This window comes from Eubalaena glacialis, chromosome 4 (assembly GCF_028564815.1).
Source record: "Eubalaena glacialis isolate mEubGla1 chromosome 4, mEubGla1.1.hap2.+ XY, whole genome shotgun sequence".
NCBI lineage: Eukaryota > Metazoa > Chordata > Mammalia > Artiodactyla > Balaenidae > Eubalaena > Eubalaena glacialis.
In genome coordinates, this window is record NC_083719.1 from 152,069,821 (window position 1) to 152,090,647 (window position 20,827).

The 20,827-nt window shown below is 32.4% G+C and overlaps 1 protein-coding gene across 1 annotated transcript in view; it reads left to right on the plus strand.

Annotated features, from left to right (window-relative positions):
* The window catches only part of RANBP17 (RAN binding protein 17), a 307,370-nt gene that overhangs the window by 34,293 nt on the left and 252,250 nt on the right, over positions 1-20,827 (plus strand). The window contains exons 8-12 of the mRNA XM_061188467.1: positions 1,131-1,204; positions 3,428-3,547; positions 5,342-5,488; positions 6,017-6,189; positions 8,219-8,412. Coding sequence (XP_061044450.1) covers positions 1,131-1,204; positions 3,428-3,547; positions 5,342-5,488; positions 6,017-6,189; positions 8,219-8,412 — 708 coding nt within the window. The remainder of the gene's footprint in view (positions 1-1,130; positions 1,205-3,427; positions 3,548-5,341; positions 5,489-6,016; positions 6,190-8,218; positions 8,413-20,827) is intronic.

Genomic DNA, 20,827 nt, shown 5'->3' on the forward strand with positions numbered 1-20,827 from the left:
TAGATTTCTCAACAGTAGTACTGGAAGCTAGAGGACAATGGAGTAATATCCTCAGACTTCTGAGTGAAAATAATTTTCAAACTAGACTGAAATTACCAAGTATAAGAGAATAAAGATATTTTCAGACATGTAAATCGTTCTGAAATTTATCCCTTATGTACTTGCTCTTATGAAGCTACTTGATATACAAGCAAGAAAATAGAGGATATGGAGTTCAGGAAAGCTTTAACACAAGATGACAATCAGCAGACATTAAAAGGAGATAATTATGTAACACATTTTGGAACAGCCAGTCTAAGTTGAAGAAGGCTCCAGGAGGAAGGGGTGGGAAGATGGAAGTGATAGGTTATTTGATGCTATTGACCAGGTGGAAAATGGCATGAAGAACATTTTGCAAATCTGTCAGAGCATTTGGAAAGAATTAGTGACAGATATCGATCTACACAACTAAGCACAGAAAAGATGCTGTGATTAAGTCCAGGGAGTGTTGGAAATGTGATATAATCATAGTATACTTGGCTTAGCTGTTAACATTGTTTACATAGTCATAATAAGGTAAACACTTAGAATTGATTTAATTCCAAATTGTTACAACAGTGGATGGATTTTGAGAGAGGATGGATTGTAGAAAGAGTCGTGGGAGTAGAGGGGAGAGTGTACCGTAACAAGGTCATTTGAGACCTAAAATAAAACAGTCAAAGACATATAATACAGCATGTAATTTGGAAACATGTATTTAAATATAGCTAAGAGTTGAAAGGCAGTTGGAATGGAGTAGGGTACAGCTGTTTTTTACTATATACTTTTTAGTACTATTTACTTTTTGATACTATTTGAATTTTTAAATGTTTTTATTACCTTAATATAAATGAAAATAGTGAGAAGGTTCTCGGTAAGAACTGTAGGTGCTACATGGAAATAAGGAACATCTTAGCTAATTAATTTCTATCTTTGTATTATTTCATATTTCAAAGGAAAATAGCTAGGAATTAAAAAGGAATTAAGCCTAACTGCAAAGAAAGATTAGCCACATGCAGAGGTCTTGGAGTTTTTGGTTTGTATGATAATGTCTTACTATGTGAAGATCACTGAATTGAAAGTAATGGTGTTAGAATTTTTTTTTTTTCCAGTTTTCCTGGAACCAGAAACATTGGATCTTTTCTTTAATTTGTATCATTCACTTCCACCACTCCTATCTCAGTTAGTAAGTAAAACTCATTCATTATTTCATTAAAAAGTACCTGTGATATTTATATAAGGGTGGTACATATTTACTTTATTTATATTCTTGATTAGGTTTACCTCTCATAAGAGATTCTTACATCATCTGGGATTTGTATTACGTAAGCTATTTGTCAGTTTCTATTTATAGTCCATAGTTCCTGTCATTTCACTGGTGAGCCCAAAACCCATAACTGGTGATTTAGTTCCTGCCTGTAGCCAAGACAACCTATCAACCTCTAAGTATCTTTTTTCCTACTCAGTCCCCAGCTCTTCTTCTGGGCCCCAGTCCAGTAGTTTGCCACCCCACCTGTTACCTTCCCTTTTCTTAACCTCTCTAACTCTTTCTCCACTTTGCTTGGCTCCATGTCAGGCTTGCCATGTGGCCCCCCATCAGATATCTCCAAATGAGAAACAAAGGGGATCTGCTCACTTGATTTTGTGCTCATCACTCCAGTTGTTCATTTATTTTTTGAATCAAATTCTGTTGTATACTAAAAGATTCTTGAAACTCTTTGGTTATAGTATGGAACTTTGAGACTCTGTATCCCATCTTTGTGGAATCTAAAACAGAGACCAGGCAAGATTGAAAAAAAAAGAAAGTTGTTAGTTTAATATCTAAGCTTGTAGAAGTGAAGTTGGGGAATTCTTATATTGTCATTTCCTGAAAAAAAGATGTTCCACATTTAAAGTACATATCAGCAGTATGTTTGTTTAGATATGTTATCACCTAGAAGGGAGGAATAGGTTCACAAAAATACTCCCTCCCTATCTTAGAAAACATGTTTGCTCTCAAATCGAGGGTTTTAAGGTGGTGGTTTTTAAACTGGGTTTCGCAGGACACTCGTGTTTCCAGGTGGTGCCACAGAACTTCAGCCTTCTGTCTTTTAACCAGAATAGTCTTGTTTTTAGTTGTTTAAAAACCATGGTTTCATGTACAGTTATGTTTTGGGATAAAACAAACAAGCTACTGGTGCTTAAAAAGTAGAGTGGAAAGCAACTGCTTTAAGAGAATGTAACTGACATTTATTGGGCATGCCCTATCCTATGATGCTTATCTCACTTCATCCTCACAGTGGCCCTGCAAGGTAAGTATTGTTATCTTCCCTATGTAGACAAGGAAACAGATCCAGAATGGCCTTAGTGACTTTCTTCAGGGCAGTGAACTAAATTTTGGAGTTGAGATTCAAACGCAGGTGGTTTTGACCCCAAACCCCTGGATATTTTTATTACGCTAATGGTTCCTGAACCTTCTACACATCAGAAGGGAGTTTTGTTTTTTGGGTTGTTGGCTTGTTTTTTGTTTTTAACATTAAGGACTGTGGCAAACTGAGTAACATCTAAAAAGGCTATCCTCTGATTTTTGTCCCTATTCTCACCCTTGCCAAGAGAGCCAGACATTTTGTATGAAATCTCCTAACTGGAATATTTAAATATTGACAGATAATTCTTTTTTTTTTTTTTTTTTTTTAAAGTGGGCAAGTTTACATATGTGGGCCAGTTTGGCCTGAAAGTTGCCAGTTTTGGGCCTCTCAGTTAATGAACAAACAGGCTTCAGTGGGTTCCAGTAGTAGAATTAAGAACCCAAGAAGTGAAATTGGCTGATTAAGTATTAACTTCAGAAAGATAACTAGGCCACAGACACTTTGCAGGAATTTTTATACTGTATCTAACTTTTTCAGCAGCATTTTCCAAATTGTTCCTCAAGATATTAATAAATGGTGTGGGCAAGATGTTTTATCACCAGATAAACTTGGAACATGCTGGATTAAGTAAAGTTAAAGGATTTTTCCCACTTGGAGGATAGCGCAGTGCATATTGTACAGTAATTCCCAAATGTATTCTACAACAAAACCATATTTTCTTTTTGATGAAACACCTGGTTCGTTGGTTTACAAACAGATTAGGCATCAAAAGCAATTGGGAGCCTTTGAGTGTATGCAGGTCCCGGCTCTGCTCTGGTGTATTTAATATATACAAAAATATTAGAGGAATTTTACACAGAAATAGGAATTCTTGTGGTGGGATTGACGGGTTATGGGTGGTGGTAATTATTGATGATGTTTAGCTTTCATTGTTTTTGGATTCTGTAACACTATTTTATCATTAAAATTAAAAAAAAATTAAATGTAAAGACTAGTGTTCCTTACACGTGGCCTTACATTAATTTTAAAGTTGAAATGAATTTTGTTGTTCCTGTTTTTAGGCACTTTCATGTTTAGTTCAGTTTGCTTCTACAAGAAGGTCCTTATTTAGCAGTCCTGAACGTGCCAAGTACCTTGGTAATTTAATCAAGGGAGTAAAAAGGATACTTGAAAACCCTCAGGTATTTTTGAAGTAATTTAATTAATACTTACCATATTTAAATACAGTTTTTCTGTTGAAAGGTGCATAATAAACTTATGACTTTATTACGATTCTGGAAGAAAATAAGTATCATATTCTACTTTCTTGGATCTCATTTGTAGTATAAATGGGCAGTTTTTAAAAGTGAATGTTTTCCTGACTGACTGCTGTGTTGTTCTTTTTATTTTTCCTGTTCTTTTAGGTAAATATGAATAGAGGTTGTATATCTTATTATGCTTCTGCTTTTTACCATTGTACTTTGCTTGCACTTCTTAAATTACTGAAGTGATTAATTCAGAGTCATATCTACCTTCTAAACTAGAAGACAGTATAAATCTGGATGTTAATATTGGAATAAGTGGTTTTAAATTATGAAATATCTTTTTTGCCCTCTTGTGGACAATAAAAGTTTGTAGATTTTTAAATCTACTCTCTATGTTAACTGCAAATCTTCAGTGGCAGTGTTCATTTCAGAGAATTGCACAGCCATTATAAATTAGTGAATTTGGATGCCTAGATAAAATTTGTTTCACTTTTGGTTTTGGTTTAAAATATCTGTAATGAAAGTACAAATTTTAAAAGGTTAAATAATGATTTAAGGAGGTTTATCTAAGTCTCTTGGTTATTAATAACTTAGGGGGGACATATAATATCTATACATAAAGAAAACATGCTTACTCTTTAAAGAACAGTCGTTTTTGCAGATTAAGAGGTATTTTATGTGTTGTGCATTCGTTTTATCTTTTCACTGTTGGCATAACTGAAATTTATGTGTTTTGCTGATAAATGGGATTTTTACCAATATATCGATACTTTAAAATTTTTAGTTGTTCAGCTCACTCTCATCAGTCAATATGTGGAAGATAATATGCTAATATCAGATAATTCTCTTAATTGATTTTCCAATATCCTCATGTTGATGTTTTATGGCTCTAAAAGTTAATTTGAATATTATATATATTTTTAGAATTATAAATATGTATTAAAAGACCCATGAATACAAAATATATTTTTAAATTAGTCCTTAATAATTAGAAACTATGTTATATTTTTTCATGGGTTGAAATTTTTTACAAACTCTTTCAGTATTAAACAGATACTGAAAGATACTTGAATTCTGTTTCATGCCAGCTATAGTGCAGAGTTCTCAAACTATAAAGATAATAACACACATGTCTTATCTTCAAGGAGCTCACTGGGGGCACCTTTCTTGGTCTTCCTTTTAACCTGTCCTCCCCACAAAGTTACCTCTGTGTCTTGTAGTACTTTTTTTAAACTTTCTGCTCTACATTGCAGCAGTTTATTTGAATGTCTTAAGAGACAAGAAGTTGCTTGAGGACATAATGCCTCTAGGTACTCAATAAATATTTGTTGAATTAAAAGATGTTTCTGTTATTTGTGGGTACACATTTAATGTAAGTCTAGTGGTATTGCTCTTTTCCAGGATTTCAAGAGCCGATTCTTACTTTCCATCTTAAATATTTTTCAGGTCTTGTATTGACTTCTGTTTAAGTCACAAGATACACTCTCTCTCTCTCTCTCTCTCCCCACCCTTTTCTGCTCTCTTTTCTGTCTCTCATGCAAATTTTTTTGGGGTAATATAGTGGTTCCCAAACATTATGATTTTAGTCATCATGGTCAAAGCTTCCTCCAAAGCCTCTAGTTTGGATTCCTTATTATTAATCATTTAGGACAACATTAAGTCCAGTAGGAATCATGTGGTTTTTTGTTTTTAAGTTTTTTAAAAAGCCTTTCTTTTTGTCTCATAATTTAGGGTTTGTCCAATCCAGGTAATTATCATGAATTTTGTCGATTTTTGGCTCGTTTAAAGACAAATTACCAGCTGGGAGAATTAGTTATGGTGAAGGAGTATCCTGAAGTTATCAGATTGATTGCTAATTTTACCATTACTAGCCTACAGGTAAATAAAAATATATAGTTGATGTTAAACTGTAGATAGTTTTAAAACCCTTTCTTGGTAAGATTTGGTAGGGATTTTTAGAAACATTAGAGCACTTTGCTAAAAATGTTCATTGCAAGATTTTAGGTAAAAAACTTCTTTGTAACAAATTTTATAATAATAAAAATTTAGAGGCCATCTAAATATCTAATAATTAAAGACCGAATTGAGATGCTGTAGTAAAATCTATGTGGAGAAATGAAATAAAGTTTTACAGATTAGTTTTTGGAAAAATTCTTTTTATAAGTTTGGGGGGAAGTTTTAAAACCATATTTTCCACATGATATCAACTCTGTGAAAAAATATTCCTGGAAAGATTAGAAGGAAGTTCACAAACATTTAACAGAATTTGCTATTTTAAATGTTCATTGGTTATAATCAGAATAAAAGTTTATTTTAAACTGTATGTTTACTAATTTTGCCTCTGCACTTCTTATTCTAGGAAGACATAATGTCATTTTAAATAACGTTTGCTTTATTTTTTTGTAGCATTGGGAATTTGCTCCCAACAGTGTTCATTATTTATTAACTCTCTGGCAAAGGATGGTAGCATCAGTTCCTTTTGTGAAATCAACTGAATCCCACTTATTAGACACTTATGCACCAGAAATCACGAAGGCCTTTATCACTTCTCGGTTGGAATCTGTTGCCATAGTTGTGAGGTATTGAAAACTAAATGTTTTTGTTGTATTTTCATCTTCTGCATCTTGGAATTTTTTTAAATGGAGGTATAATTTACCTATGGTAAAATTCACCTTTTTTAGTATACAGTTCTCTGAGTTCTGACAAGTGTATGCCGTTGTGTTTAACAACACAATCAAGATATAAAATAGTTCCGTCACCCCAAAAAGTTTTTTTAGGTATCTTTGTAGTCATACCTTTCCCCATCCTCAGCATCTGGCAATTATTGATGTTTTGGTCCCTAAAATTTTTGTCTTTTTTGGATGTTATTACATAAATGAAATCATATAGTATGTAGCCCTTTAGTCTGGCTTCTGTCACTTAGCATAATGCATTTGAGATTCTTCCATTTTGTGTCAGTAGTTCTTTACTTTTTATTGCTGAATAGTATACCATTTTATGGATATATCACAGTTATTAGTCCGCTCACCTATTGATGGACATTTGGGTTCTTTCTGTTTTTGCCTTTATGAGTAAAATAGCTGTAAGTGTTCCTATACAGATTTTTGTATGAATTTAAGTTTTTATTTCTCTTGGATAAATTCCTAGGTGTGAGATTTCTGGGTTGCCTGGTAAGTGTATATTTTACTTTATAAGAAATTGCCAAACTATTTTCTAAAGTGGCTGTATCATTTCACGTTCCCACCAGCAGTGTATGAAAAATCCAATTGCTCTGCATCCTCACCAGCACTTGATATTGTCAGTTTTAAAAAATTTTAGTCATTCTAATAGGTGTGGTGCCTCATTGTGGTTTCAAATTGCATTCCCTTAATAACTAACAATGTTGAGGATCTTTTTATGTGCTTATTTACCATTTGTATATACTCTTTGGTAAAATGCCTGTCAAATATGTTCCCATTTTTTTATTGGGTTGTTTATTTTCTTATATTGAGATTAGAGAGGTCTGTATATTCTGGTCACAAGTCTTTTTACCATATGTGTTTTGCAAATATTTTTTCCCAGTCCTTTGCTTGCCTCTTCATTTCCTTAACAGAGTCTTTCAAAGAGCAGGAGTTTTAAAGTTTAATGAAGTCCAATTTATCCTTTATTTTTTTCTTCTAGAAGTTTTATAATTTAAATTTAGGTCCATAATCCATTTTGAGTTAATTTTTGTATGATATGAGGTTTAGACTCAATGTTCTTTTTCTTTCCTTTTTTTCTTTTTTGCATAGGGAAGACCAGTTATCCCCAACACCATTTGTGGAAAAGACTGTCCTTTCTCCATTGAATTGTCTTTACTCTGTTTTCAAAAATTAATTGACCACATATGTATGGTTCTATTTTTGGACTCTATTCTCATTAGTCTATGTGTTTCTCCTGCCAGTAGCCCCTGCCTTGAGTACTGTAGCCTTATAATAAGCTTTGAAATCAGGTAGTGTGAATTTTCATCTTGGTTTTCCCTTTTTAAAGGGCTCTTTTGTTCTGGCTCTTTTACTTCCTTTGCTTTTCTGTGTAAATGTTAGAATCACCTTGTCAGTATCTACAAAGAAAAGTCCTGCTGGAATTTTGACTAGAATTGCATTGAATTTGTAGATTAATTTGGAGGAAGAATTGACATCTCAGCAATATTGAGTCTTTTAGCCAATGAGCATGTTTATCTTTTAATTTATTTAGCTCTTCTGTGATTCCTTTCATCATTGTTTTGTATTATTCAGTCTTTAGATCTTACATATATTTAAGATTTAATTAGTGTTTTATGTTTTCTGGTGCCTTTGGAGGTACTGTTTTTTAAATTTAAATTTCCAATTCATGTTAGTATATAGTAATGAATTCTATATATTGACCTGTATTGCTAGCACCTTGGAAATACACTCACCTGTTAGTACTAGTAGCTTTCTTGTGGTTCACATTTTCAAATATAGACATTTTATTTCTTACCTTCCAGTCTATGTCTTTTATTTCTTTATCCATGATAGAATTTTTATTTAACATAAATAAAGCTTATTTGTGGTGAATAAAAGTACATCTCATTCTAATGTCATCTGCAATCCTTTTCTTATATATTTGCAGAGATAATTTAGATGATCCGCTGGATGATACCGCCACTGTGTTTCAGCAGTTGGAGCAGTTGTGCACTGTTAGCAGATGTGAATATGAGAAGACATGCACTCTTCTTGTACAGTTGTTTGATCAAAATGCACAGAATTACCAAAAGCTTCTGCATTCAGCTTCTGGAATAACTGTGGACATGGCAATTCAGGAAGGTCAGTAAATTTTATATGACCCATATAAATAATATAATAATATGGTATTATGTTGAATTTTAAGTAGCTTCATTAATCAATTTATTTAATAATTTTACTGCAACGTATTTTTGTTTATTTCCCCCAATTCTATTCCTCTAATAATCCATTAATTTTATTAACCTTCTGGGTATTTTGGCAGCTTGATGGTTTTAGTTCTTTATAATATTCACAGGGAATATTTCTCTCTGGCTTCAGTATCAAAAAAAGCTGATAATGATCTTTGAGTAGAGTTTATTAACTTATAACTATCCTTTAACTAATCATGTTTCCTTCTTTGCTATATCTGACTGCAAATTCAGAGCCCAGTTTTAGCCAGTAAAAATTTACCGAAGACCTCATCGTGGTTTTGCATTTGTTCATTTGCCTTCACCATGGCTTTATTTTATTATTATATTTTAATTTCTCAATTTCCTCTTTATTTTTCATTCTTTACTGAAGGAGAATTTATCTATTTCTGTATATTTCCTTAATACGAAAGGATTTTCAGGAACATAGGGAATTAAATACACTTTTCAGATTTTAAGTGGGATAACTTATGAGAATGGAACTGGCTATATACATTTCTAATAGGAGGCAGTTTAATTACAGTTCCAGGATGTTTTTTTCTTTCATATTTGTTTGGAAAGTGAGTGGTAAGGGATGGTAGTCAAACTTTGAGTGATTTTCCATTTAAACTCTTTTAAAAAATTTCTTTAAAAATTATCCTATACATTTACGTACTGTCTTCTAAAAATACCTTTTATTCATTATCTGTTTTTTTAGTTTTTGTTTGTTTTCTGAGTCACACAATACTGCTCAGCAGCGGATAGAGGAATAGTTAACCTTCTTGAAATGTTCTCTTTTATTAGTCTCTCATTATTTATAAATTAGATGGAGGAGAACTAACATTTTGCTTCGTAGCATCTTGTCGTCATGACTGATTTCTTTCGTTAGCACAAAAGGGTATTTATATATTTTGAGACATAGTAACTAGCAGTAACAAACACCATCACATAGCTTAAAGAACAGGTCGATACCAATATCTTTGCTGTTCCCTTTTTCCTACCAGCAAAAAATTCTTGATGTTTGTTCGTTAATTGATGCCTCTTCTTCACAGTTTTACTGCATATGTATGTACTCTGAAAATAATGCATGGTTTTGCATATTTTTGAACTTTATACAAATAGAATCAAAATTATTTATTCTTTTACAACTTGCTTCATTATTTTTTCTCAGTGTTGCATTCGTGAGAGTTTGTGTTGATGCTGTAGCTATAGTTCCTTCATTTGTACTGCTGCAGTTCTGTTGTTTGAATACACTGCAATTTATTGATGAATTTTCTTGTCAGTGGGTATTTGTGTTTTCTGTTTTCTGCTAATGCAATGAATGCTGCTGTAAAGATTGTTATATATATTAATTACATAGTCAGCTTCAGTAGACAATGCCAAACTATATTTTACAAAGTGATTGTACTACTTTATATCCCACCCACTCTGACCTAGATCCTCACCAATGGCTCATAATGTTAGACTTTTTGTCAGGCTAGTTGAGGTAATATACCTCATGCATATTTTACTTTTCACTCTCATGATTATTAATGAAGTTTAGTGTTTATGTTTATGTTCTTTCATCATCAGTGATATATATGTTCATGACTTTTGTTCATTTCCTCCTCACCATTTGGATTATTTTGTTCTTTTTTTTTTTTTTTTTTTTTTTTTTTTTTACTAATGGAGCTCTTTATAATATTTTAACACTAATCCTTTAGTTGTTTGAATTGTAAATATTGTCCTCAAGTTTGTGACCTGTTTTTACATGTAACTTTAATGTGTCTGTTCTCTTAGTTTTCATATCAAATTTTATTTTAATTAATTCACCCAATCTTTTGAAGAGGTATTATATTTACGTTGTCCAGAAAAAAGAAATTAAAATGTGTTCTGTTCCAGTCCTATAATCTGTCCTACTATTCTTCACTCTAACAAATAACGATTCTTATTGGTTTTGCATCTTTCCAAAGTTTCTGTATGCATGTACAATTAGGAATATATAAGTTCTTATCCCCTTTTATTTACATGGAATGTGGCATACCACACTCACATTCTACTCCTTGCTTTTTCTCATTTAACAATGTATTTTATAGCTATTCTCAAAACAGTATACAGAGAATACTTAATTTTTATAGATGAGTAATATTTATTTTTTGAATGTATCATAATTTGTTTAACTATTCTCTCCATTGTTGAGAGTCATTTGAGTTGTTTGCCATCTTCTGCTATTAAAAGTAACGCTGTACAGATTAACCTTGTACTTGTCATTTTATATTTATGCAAGTATATCTGTAGGATACATTTCCAGAAGCAGAATTGCTGTTGGGTAGAAGGGTTAATGTGTTTGTAATTTTTATAAATATTTCCAAATTACTCTCTGTAAGGACTGCACCAATTTACTTGTCCACCAGCAGTCTATGAGAGCTCCATGTTATTGCCTTCACAGGACAGTATTACCAAGCTTTTGAATTTTTGGCAATCCTATAGGTGAAAAATGATTTCTCAGTATAATTTAACATTCTCATATCAGTGAGGTTAAGCATTGTTTATTTAAGAGCTATTTGGTCTTCTTTTTCTGTAAAAGAATTACTCATTTTTTTGTTGTTCAGTTATTGGTTCTTTTTTTCTCATTGATTTTTTTTTTTCTTATTGACTTTTAAGAGCTCTTTATATTTTAGAAAAATGAGCCCCTTGTCTGTGTTGAGTGGCAAATATCTTTTTTCTTTTTTTCTTTTTCTTTTTTTTGAGTGTACAGTTTGAATTTAGTAGATACATAGCCATGTAACTACCACCACATTCAAGACAGAGAACCTTATAAATAATTTTCTCATGCCCTTTGATCCATTTTCCTAACTCTTTATCCAGGTAACCACTGGTTTTTGTCACTATGGTTCATCTCTTTTGGGTTTCTGTGTACATGAAATCATACAATAACTAGTCTTTTGTGTTTGACTTTGTTTGCTTAGGATAATGTTTTTGAGAGTCAAACATATTGTATATATAAATATTTTGTTCCTTTTTATTGCTATGTAGTATTCCATAGTATGGCTTTTTCTTTAGTTTGTCTAGCTGTTTACCACTTAATGGACATTTGAGTTATACTTGCAGTTTTTGCCTGTTATGAATAATGATGTTGTGAATATTTGCAGACAAATCTCTGTATGTACTTAAATTGTCATTTCTCTTGGGTAAATACCTGTGACAGTTTGCTGGGTCATATGAGAAATGTGTGTATAATATTATAAGATACTACTACGCTATTTTACAAAGTGTACCATTTTTCATTCCCATTAAGAATGATCCACATCTTCATCATCATTTGATATTGTCTTGTTAACTTTAGCCATTCTACTGGGTATCTAGTAGTAGTATCTCATTGTGGTTATACTTTGAATTTCCTTGATAATTAATGAAGTTGTGCTTTTTTGGCCATTCTTATATCTTCCTTTGTGAAATGTCTGTTCACATTTTTTGCCCATTTTTATATTGGGTTGTTTGTTCTTTTGTACACAGTCTTATTATTGAAATTGTAAGTGTTTTATATATTCTGTATACAGTCCCTTTTTCACATACATGTTGCAGATATTTTCTTCCTGTCTGTCGTTTGTCTTTTCAACTGTCTTTCGAAGGGCAGAGTTTTAAATTTTGATGATCTGCCTTTTCAATTTTTTCTTCATGGCTTATGCTTTTTATATTTAAGAAATCTTCTGTAACTGAAGTCACGAATATGTTCTATATTTTTCTTCTAGAAGTTTAATAGTTTTAGCTATTATGTTTAAGTCTGTGATCCACTTTGGGTTAATTTTTGTGAATGATGTGAGGTAAGGATAAGGTCCCCTCCCCAACCTGTACAGTTATCAAGTTGTTCTAGCACTGTTTGCTGAAAAGACTGTCTTTTTTCCTATTGAATTATCACGTACCTTTGTCAAAAATCGGTTGACCGTAAAAGGCTAAGGTCTTTTACTAGACTCTATTCTGTACCATTGATCTAAATGTCTATCCTTATGCCAATATTATACTGTCTTGGTTACTATAACTTTATAAGTCTTGAAATCAGGTAATTTAAGTCTTTCAGTCTTGTTCTTCTTTCTCAAAATAGTTTTGTGTTCTACATCTTTTGCTTTTCTGTATTAATTTTAGCATCAACTTGTCAGTTTCTTAAAAAAAAAAAAAACTCATTAGAGTTTTGATTGAGGTTGCCTCAATCTATATATCAGTATGGTCCATCTTAATATCCAGTTGATGGACATGATATATTGCTCCACTTATGTAGGTGTTTTAAAGTTTTCTTTGCAATGTTTTATTGTTTTCAGTTCATAGGTATTAAAAATCTTTCAGAAAATTTATTCCTATATATTTTGGTGCTATTGTAAATTTTGATTAGTCTTTGCTATTTTATATAAGACCAGAATTGATTTTTGTCTTTGTGTCCTGTGATTTTGCTAAATTTACTTATTAGTTCTAATAGCTTTTTTTGTAGATTCTTTAGGATTGTTTTATATGATCATGTCACCTAAAATACAGTTTTATGTCTTGTCTTCATGCCTTTTATTTCTTTTTCTTTCCTTATTCCACTGGTAGGACCTTTAGTACAATGTTGAACAAAAGCGGTAAGAATGGATATTCTGGCCTTGTTTCTGTTTGTACATAGAAAGCATTGAGCCTTTTATCATTGGTAATAAATTTGATGAAGTTCCCTTCTGTTTCTCAGGCTATTTATAATGAGTGGGGCATTGATTTCTTTGAATGCTTTTTTATGTACCTACTCAAATGACCTTTGTTTTCTTTTTTATTTTACTAATATAATGAATTATATTGGTTGATTTTTCTGTTAAACCAGCTTTCCATTCCTAGGATAAATCCTGCTTGGTTACGATACTGTTCCTTTATATAGTGTTAGATTTAGTTTGCAGAAATTTTATTTTACATTGATGTTCGTGAAGGATATTTGTCTGTAGTTTTCTTTTTTTGTGATGACTTTGGTTTTGGTAGCAGGATAATACTGGCCTCATAAAATGAGTCAAGAAGTGTTTCTTCCTCCTTCTTTACACTCTGAAAGAGTTTGTGTTGTATTGGTATTATTTCTTTCTTAAGAGTTTGATAGGATTCATCAGTGAAGCCAGTGGGCCTGGAGGGTTTATTGTTACGAATGAAATTTTGTTAATTGGTATAGGACTATTCAAATGTTCTCTTTCACCTGGGGTCAAATTTAGTCATTTGTGTCTTTCAAGGAATTGGTCCTATTTTTAAATTTACTGGAATAAAGTTATTTCTAATATTTCATTATTATTCTTTTAATGTCTGTAGGATCTGAAGTGATGTCTTTTCTTTCATTCTTCCTATTTTAAAAATTGAAGTATACTTGCCACATAATATTATTTTCAGATGTACAACAATAATTTGGTATTTGTATATATTAGGAAATGATCACCACAAAAAGTCTAGTTAACATCCATCACTATACATAGTTAAACATTTTTTTTCTTGTGATGAGGACTTTTGAGATCTACTATCTTAGCAACTTTCAAATAATGCAATACAGCATTATTAACTATAGTCACCATGCTGAACATTACATCCCCATGATATTTATTTTATAACTGGAAGTTTGTACCTTTTGACCCCCCTTCATCCATTTGATAATTTTTGCCCTTTTTCTTTTTTCCCCTGATAGACTAACTAGGTATTTATCAACTTTGTTAATCTTTTCAAGAAATCAACTTTTAGTTTCACTGATTTTCTTTCTTTTTTTTTTTGTTTGTTCATTTTTTATTTCATAAATTTTTTGGGGGGCTTTATTATTTTCTGCCTTATACTTGATTTTATTTGGTCTTTTTTTCTAATTTTGGATGGAGGCATCACATCTTTAATTTTTAGATTTTTTTGTATTCTAATAAAAACATTTAAAGCTATAAATTCTGCTTTGAGCATTGCTTTAGCTGCATATCATGAATTTTGATCTTTTATTTTCATTATCATTTAGTTAAAAATATTTTCTAGTCTGTTATTTCTTTGTTAGTTTATGGATTATTCGAAGTATGCTTTTATTTCCAAATATTTGGGGTTTTCCTAGTTGTCTTATTGTTTCTGATTTCTAATTTAATTCTACCTTGGGCAAATATCATTTTGTATGATTTCAGACTTTAAGTTTATTGAGACTTGTTTTATGACCCAGCATATGGTCTGTCGTGACAAACAGACCATGTACGCTTGAAAAGAATATGTATTTTACCATAGCCATAGTTGGGTATAGTAGTATGTAAATAGAAATTAAGTCAAGATGATTAATAGTATTGTGCAGATATTCTTTGTTTTTACTGATTTTTTTCTGTTTTTTGGGGGGGGCCTATTTCTATTATTTACAGAGAAAGAGGTATTAAATCTCCAAATATGATTGTGGAATAGTCTATACTACTTTTTATTTTTTTAATTAAAAAAAATTTTTTTTATTTTTGGCTGTGTTGGGTCTTTGTTGCTGTGCGTGGGCTTTCTCTAGTTGTGGTGGCTTCTCTTGTTGCGGAGCACAGGCTCTAGGCACACGGGCTTCAGTAGTTGCAGCACATGGGCTCAGTAGTTGCGGCACACGGGCCCTAGAGCGCACGGGTTTCAGTAGTTGTGGCACGCGGGCTCAATAGTTGTGGCTCGCAGGCTCTAGAGCACAGGCTCGGTAGTTGTGGCACACAGGCTTAGTTGCTCCACGGCATGTGGGATCTTCCCGGACCAGGGATCGAACCCGTGTCCCCTGCACTGGCAGGTGGATTCTTAACCACTGCACCACCAGGGAAGTCCCATATACTACTTTTAATTTTCAATTTTTGCTTCATTTAGACATTTATAATTTTTTGTCTTCCTTGTTAATTGATCCTTTTATCTTAAAATCCACCACATTTGATATTACTGTAGCCAGTGCCATCTTATGCTTTCTGTTTACATGGGATGTCCTTCACCATCCATTTACTTCCAGTCTGTCTGTGTCTTTGTTTTTAAAGTGTGTCTCTTGTAGACAGTGTATAGTTCTTCCTTTAAAAAAAAAATCACTGCTGACCATCTCTGTCCTTTAATTGAAATGTTTGGTCCATCTACTAAATGGGGTGGAGGAGGACTATCAACTCAATACCATTTAAACTGCTTCCTTAGAATAAGGTTTTTCATATCACACCGTTAGTCTGTATTTAGGCCACTCGCTGTGTGAGGTCTGAATTGAGGGATTTTTCCTTCTTTCCTGTGACTAACATGGAAATCAAGTTAGACAATTTTCTGTTTTGTCTTTCTTTGTCTAGGGCAGACAGTTCACTTTCTTGCTAAGGGTGTAAGAGTTTCTTGTTGGAGTCCTCTTATTGGGCATGCCCTAGGCTTTGTCCTTTGTCCTTCAAACAAGAAGCTCAAGTTCTCTAGTTGTTTCTATGCATATATCTCTCAGTTTCAGCCCAGACATCTATTTTGGCCTTTGTGGATTTATTTTACTTTCTTACCAACTCAGTAATATATTTGGTGCCTTTGTGCAAATTAGAAAAAGCACCCAGGCAAGTATAATATGCTAGTATGGTGAGTAGAGTACAGGCTGGATTTCAGTCCCCACTTGTCCCTTCAGTTCTTTTTGTAGATATGTGGTTGCCCTGTAAGCCTGTCTTACAGTGTTTTGGGTTTTTTTTTTTTTTTTTTTTTTTTTTTTGCCTGATGACACAATGGCAGCCTTATATAATATCTTTTCTGATTCATTTTTTATATTAATTCAGATTATGTTATAATTTGGTTCATGTTTAACCAACTACCTATAAAAATCACATTTTTTGTTTTTGGTTTTATATCACAATTAGTGTTTGCTTCTTAAAAGTAAAGAATTAGTAGTAACTTTCACTTCAGTGTGGTCAACTACATGCTCTGAAAGGCCTTTGAGCTGCAAACAATCAGATCCTGCATTGCTTGGCTTGAAATAAGTATATGAAATTTCTGAGGTTCCTACTCCTCCAGTCTGCTCTCCTCCACTTCTCTGTCCCTCTCTCTTCTGACTACTTCCCCCTCAAAAAATGAACTTTAACCAGAATGAACTGGTGGGTAGCAAACAAGGGCAAAAAAGGCAGTGTTGCCTTTAAAGGCAAATTATCAATGATTAAATTGGTGACAAAACCTTAGGCTAGTAGCAAAGTCAGTGTACTGAATTTGGGATTCTTATATTAAGTTGAGCCCTTGAGAGGGGATATAGTGGTCTGAAACTGGTAGATCCCCTTGCCTTCCAGCAAAAAAGTAAATTAAAATCTTCTGTAAAGAATAGCAACCATACTTTAGTGCCTTAAGAATCCTGCAGATTAAGAGCAGTCAATTAACTCTTCATGATTTAAAAAATAACCAGCACACAAACAACAAAACAAGGTACCATGACGGAGCACTAACAAAAACAGTGAATGGTTTATTTGATTTAGATCTCCTCAAGGACTTAAGATATTGGAATTTTATAGGAATATAAAATAATTATGTATGAAATGTTTAAAGGAAAAAGAACTACAGATGAGCAAACAAGAGAATGAAAAATGACCAGGCAGATTGAAGAAGACTCAAATGAAACTTTTATTATTGAAAAAAATATTTTTTGTCATCTAAAATTTAATGAATTTGTTAAACAGTAAATTAGAGCCTGCTGAGGAAAGACTTAGAAAATTGGCGGTTAGATTTGAAGAAATTTTTAAGAATGTGGGGAAACAAGGAAAGTAACTTTTTTTTTTTTTTTAAACTGGTGAAGGATTTATTTTTCTATTTTTTATTAAAAAAATTTTTTTTGGCCGCACCTCACGGCACGTGGGAATCTTTGTTCCCCGACCAGGCATCAAACCCGTGCCCTCTGGAAGTGGAAGTGTGGAATCTTAACCACTGGACCATCAGGCAAGTCAAAAGTAGCTATTAAAAGAGAAGTTAAAAGATGGAATGAAAAGGTCAGATATGTCAAATTGGATCCCAGAAGGCAGAATAGAGAGAATGGAACAGAAGCAATAACAGAAAACATTCTTTCTGAGAATTTTTTAGAATTAATGAAAGACATGCATCTGTCAATACAGCAAATCCAAAATGTACCAGTCAAAAAAAAACAACACTTTAGTCAAACTGTGTAGCTCCAAAGACAGAAAATCTCAAAAGCAGCTTAAAGAGTGTAAAATAGACCGAAAAACTCACTTCTCAACAGTAAAAATGTAAGCCAGAAGATTGTGGAATATTATTCTCAAAAAATTGAGTCAAAATAATGGCCATCGTATAACTGTATGTCAGCAAAAGTATCTTTCATGAACAAAGATACTGAAACCACTTTTGGACAAGTGAAAACAGAATTTTTACTACCAGTAGATCTTTACTGAGGTTCTTTATTAAAAGTTTTCATTAAACGTTCTAAAGATTATTTTTCAGGAAGAAGGGACATGATTCCAGAAGGAAGGAAAGGAACACACAGAAATTGGTAAACACACAAATCTTAACAAACATAGCCTTATATTTTTAAAAAAGTTATTGTTTTTAACTTGTGAAATTAAAAAAGAAACTACCATAAACAGTAGTACATGAGAGAGGGATGTGATAAGAATTAAAATTGTCTTAATGCTTTGTTTTATTTTGGAAGAGAATTAAGATGGTAAAATTTCAAGAGTAACAAAAGTGTAAGATATGTGATTAACTTCCATCACACAGTAGAGGAAAAATAATGAAATAGGTAAACATGCAAACTCAGTGTTTTAAAAAGCCAAGAAAAGAAAAGAGAGACGAAAAGAAAGACAGTAATGGAAAATAACATAGTAGGAGCATTCCACATACATTATTAATCTAATAAACATAAATGAATTAAATTTACAATCAAGCCAGATTATAAAGTTGAATATTTTAAAAATTATTCCAGTGAGCCAAATGCCCATTATAAGAGACATACTCAAAACTTTAAAACATAGAAAGTTGAAAGTAAAAGGATAAAAAAATGTGCTGTGTAAATACGAACCTAAAAGAAGTTGGGGTAGTTATATTAATATCAAACAAGAGTGTAAGATAAAAAGCATTACTAGAACTGGAGATAATTGTTTGTATACTAAGAAGGTATAACAATTTCAAATATCTAATACCTTGAAATAGTCTCAAAACATCAAGCAAAAGATGGTAATCCTATGGGAGAAATTGACATATGTAGCATTATAATGAGGAGTTGCAGTACATTTCTGCAAATTGTTGATAAATCAAATATGGAAGTCAAAAGGATTTGAACAATATGAATAACAGACTTTATTGAATTGATGTATATAAAATGCTGGAACCAACAGTTAGAAAATATTAATAGGACACGTGGCATGTTTTTAAAAAAATTGACCAAGAAGAACAAAGCTAGAGGCATCACGCTTCTTGACTCTGAACTATATTACAAAGCTATAGTGATCAAAACAGTATGGCATTGGCATAGAAACAGATACATAAATCAGTGGAACAGTATAGAGAGCCCAGAAATAAGCCCATGTCCACATGGTCAGTTAATTTATGACATAGAGCTAAGAATATACAATGGGGAAAGGACAGTCTCTTCAATAAATGGTGTTGGGAAAACTATATAGCCACATGCAGAAGAATGAAACTCTACCCCTATCTTGCACTACACACAAAAATAACTCAAATCGATAAAAGACTTGAACATAAGACCTGAAACCATAAAACACCTAGAAGAAAACATAGGTAGTAAGCTTCTAGACATTGGTCTTCACTGTGATTTTTTGGATTTGACACCAAAAGCAAAGGCAACAAAAGCAAAAATAAGTAAGTGGTAAGTGGGACTATATCAATAAAAAGTTTCTGCACAGCAAAGGAAACCATCAACAAAATGAAACGGCAACCTACCAAATGGGAGAAAATATTTGTAAGTCACATATTGATAAAGGGCTAATATCTAATATATGTAAAGAACTCACAGAGCTCAATAGCAAAAAAATAAACAACCCAATTAAAAAATGACCAAGGATCTGAATAGATATGTTTCCAAAGAAGACATGTGAATGGCTTTTAGGTACGTGAAAAGGTACTGAACATCACTGATTCTCAGGGAAATGCAAATCAAAACCACCATGATATATCACCTCACACCTATTAGAATGGCTATTATCTTAAAGACAAGATATAACAACTGTTTGCAAGGATGTGGAGAAAAGGGAACCCTGTGCACTGTTGGTGGGAATGTAAATTGGTACAGCCAATATGGAAAACAATATGGAGGGTCCTCAGAAAGTCAAAAACAGAACTACCATATCATCTAGCAATTCCACTTCTGAATATTTGAAGAAAATGAAAATACTAACTCAAAAGGATATCTACACCCCCATGTTCATTGCAGCCTTGTTTACAATAGTCAAGACATTGAAGCAACCTCTAAGTATCCATTGCTGGAGGAGTGGATAAGAAAGTGTGGTGTGTGTGTGTGTACACATAAACATATATATGTAAAATTATTATACATTATATAGTATATAAGGAATATTATTCAGTCATAAAAAAGAATGACATCTTGCCATTTGTGACAACACGGATTGACCTTGAGAGCATTTTAAGTGAACTAAGACAGAGAAAGACAAATACTGTATGATTTCATTGTATGTGGAATCTGAAAAACAAAACAAAACAAACTCGTAGATACAGAGAACAGATTGGTGGTTGCTATGGTGGGGTTGGGGAGTGGGTGAAATGGGTAAAGATGGTCAAAAGGTATAAACTTCCAGTTATAAAATAAATAAATCATGGAGATGTAATATACAGCATGGAAACTATAGTTAATAATACTGTATTGCATATTTGAAAGTTGCTGAGAGAGTAGATTTTGAAAGTTCTCACCACAAGAAAATAAAATTTGTGACTGTGTGGTGGTAGATGTTAACTAGACTTATTGTGGTGATCATTTCCCAATATATACAAATATCAAATCATTTTGTTGTACACCTGAAACTAATATGTTATATGTCAATTATATCTCAGTTTTAAAAAGTTAACCAAGTATTAGTACATAAAGCGAGTCTCAACAAATTTCAATGACAGTATCATAGAGTCCAGATTTTCTTACCAATTTGCGATTAAATTAAAACTAACCTGTAAAAATAACAAATTCCATAAAGTTGGTAATTTTATAAACGTACTTCTAAGTAATTATGGAGTAAACAAAGAAGTCTTAGGGAAATTAAAAAACAAAGAAAAGTGGAAATACAACATGTTTGGAATTCAGTAGGAAATTTATTTCACAAAAACAAGAAAGGCTGAAATGTTGTGACTTAAGCATCCAAGTTGAGAGGTTAGAATGAGAGGAGCAGATCAAACCCAAAGAAAGGAGAAAGAAGGAAACAAAGAGCAGA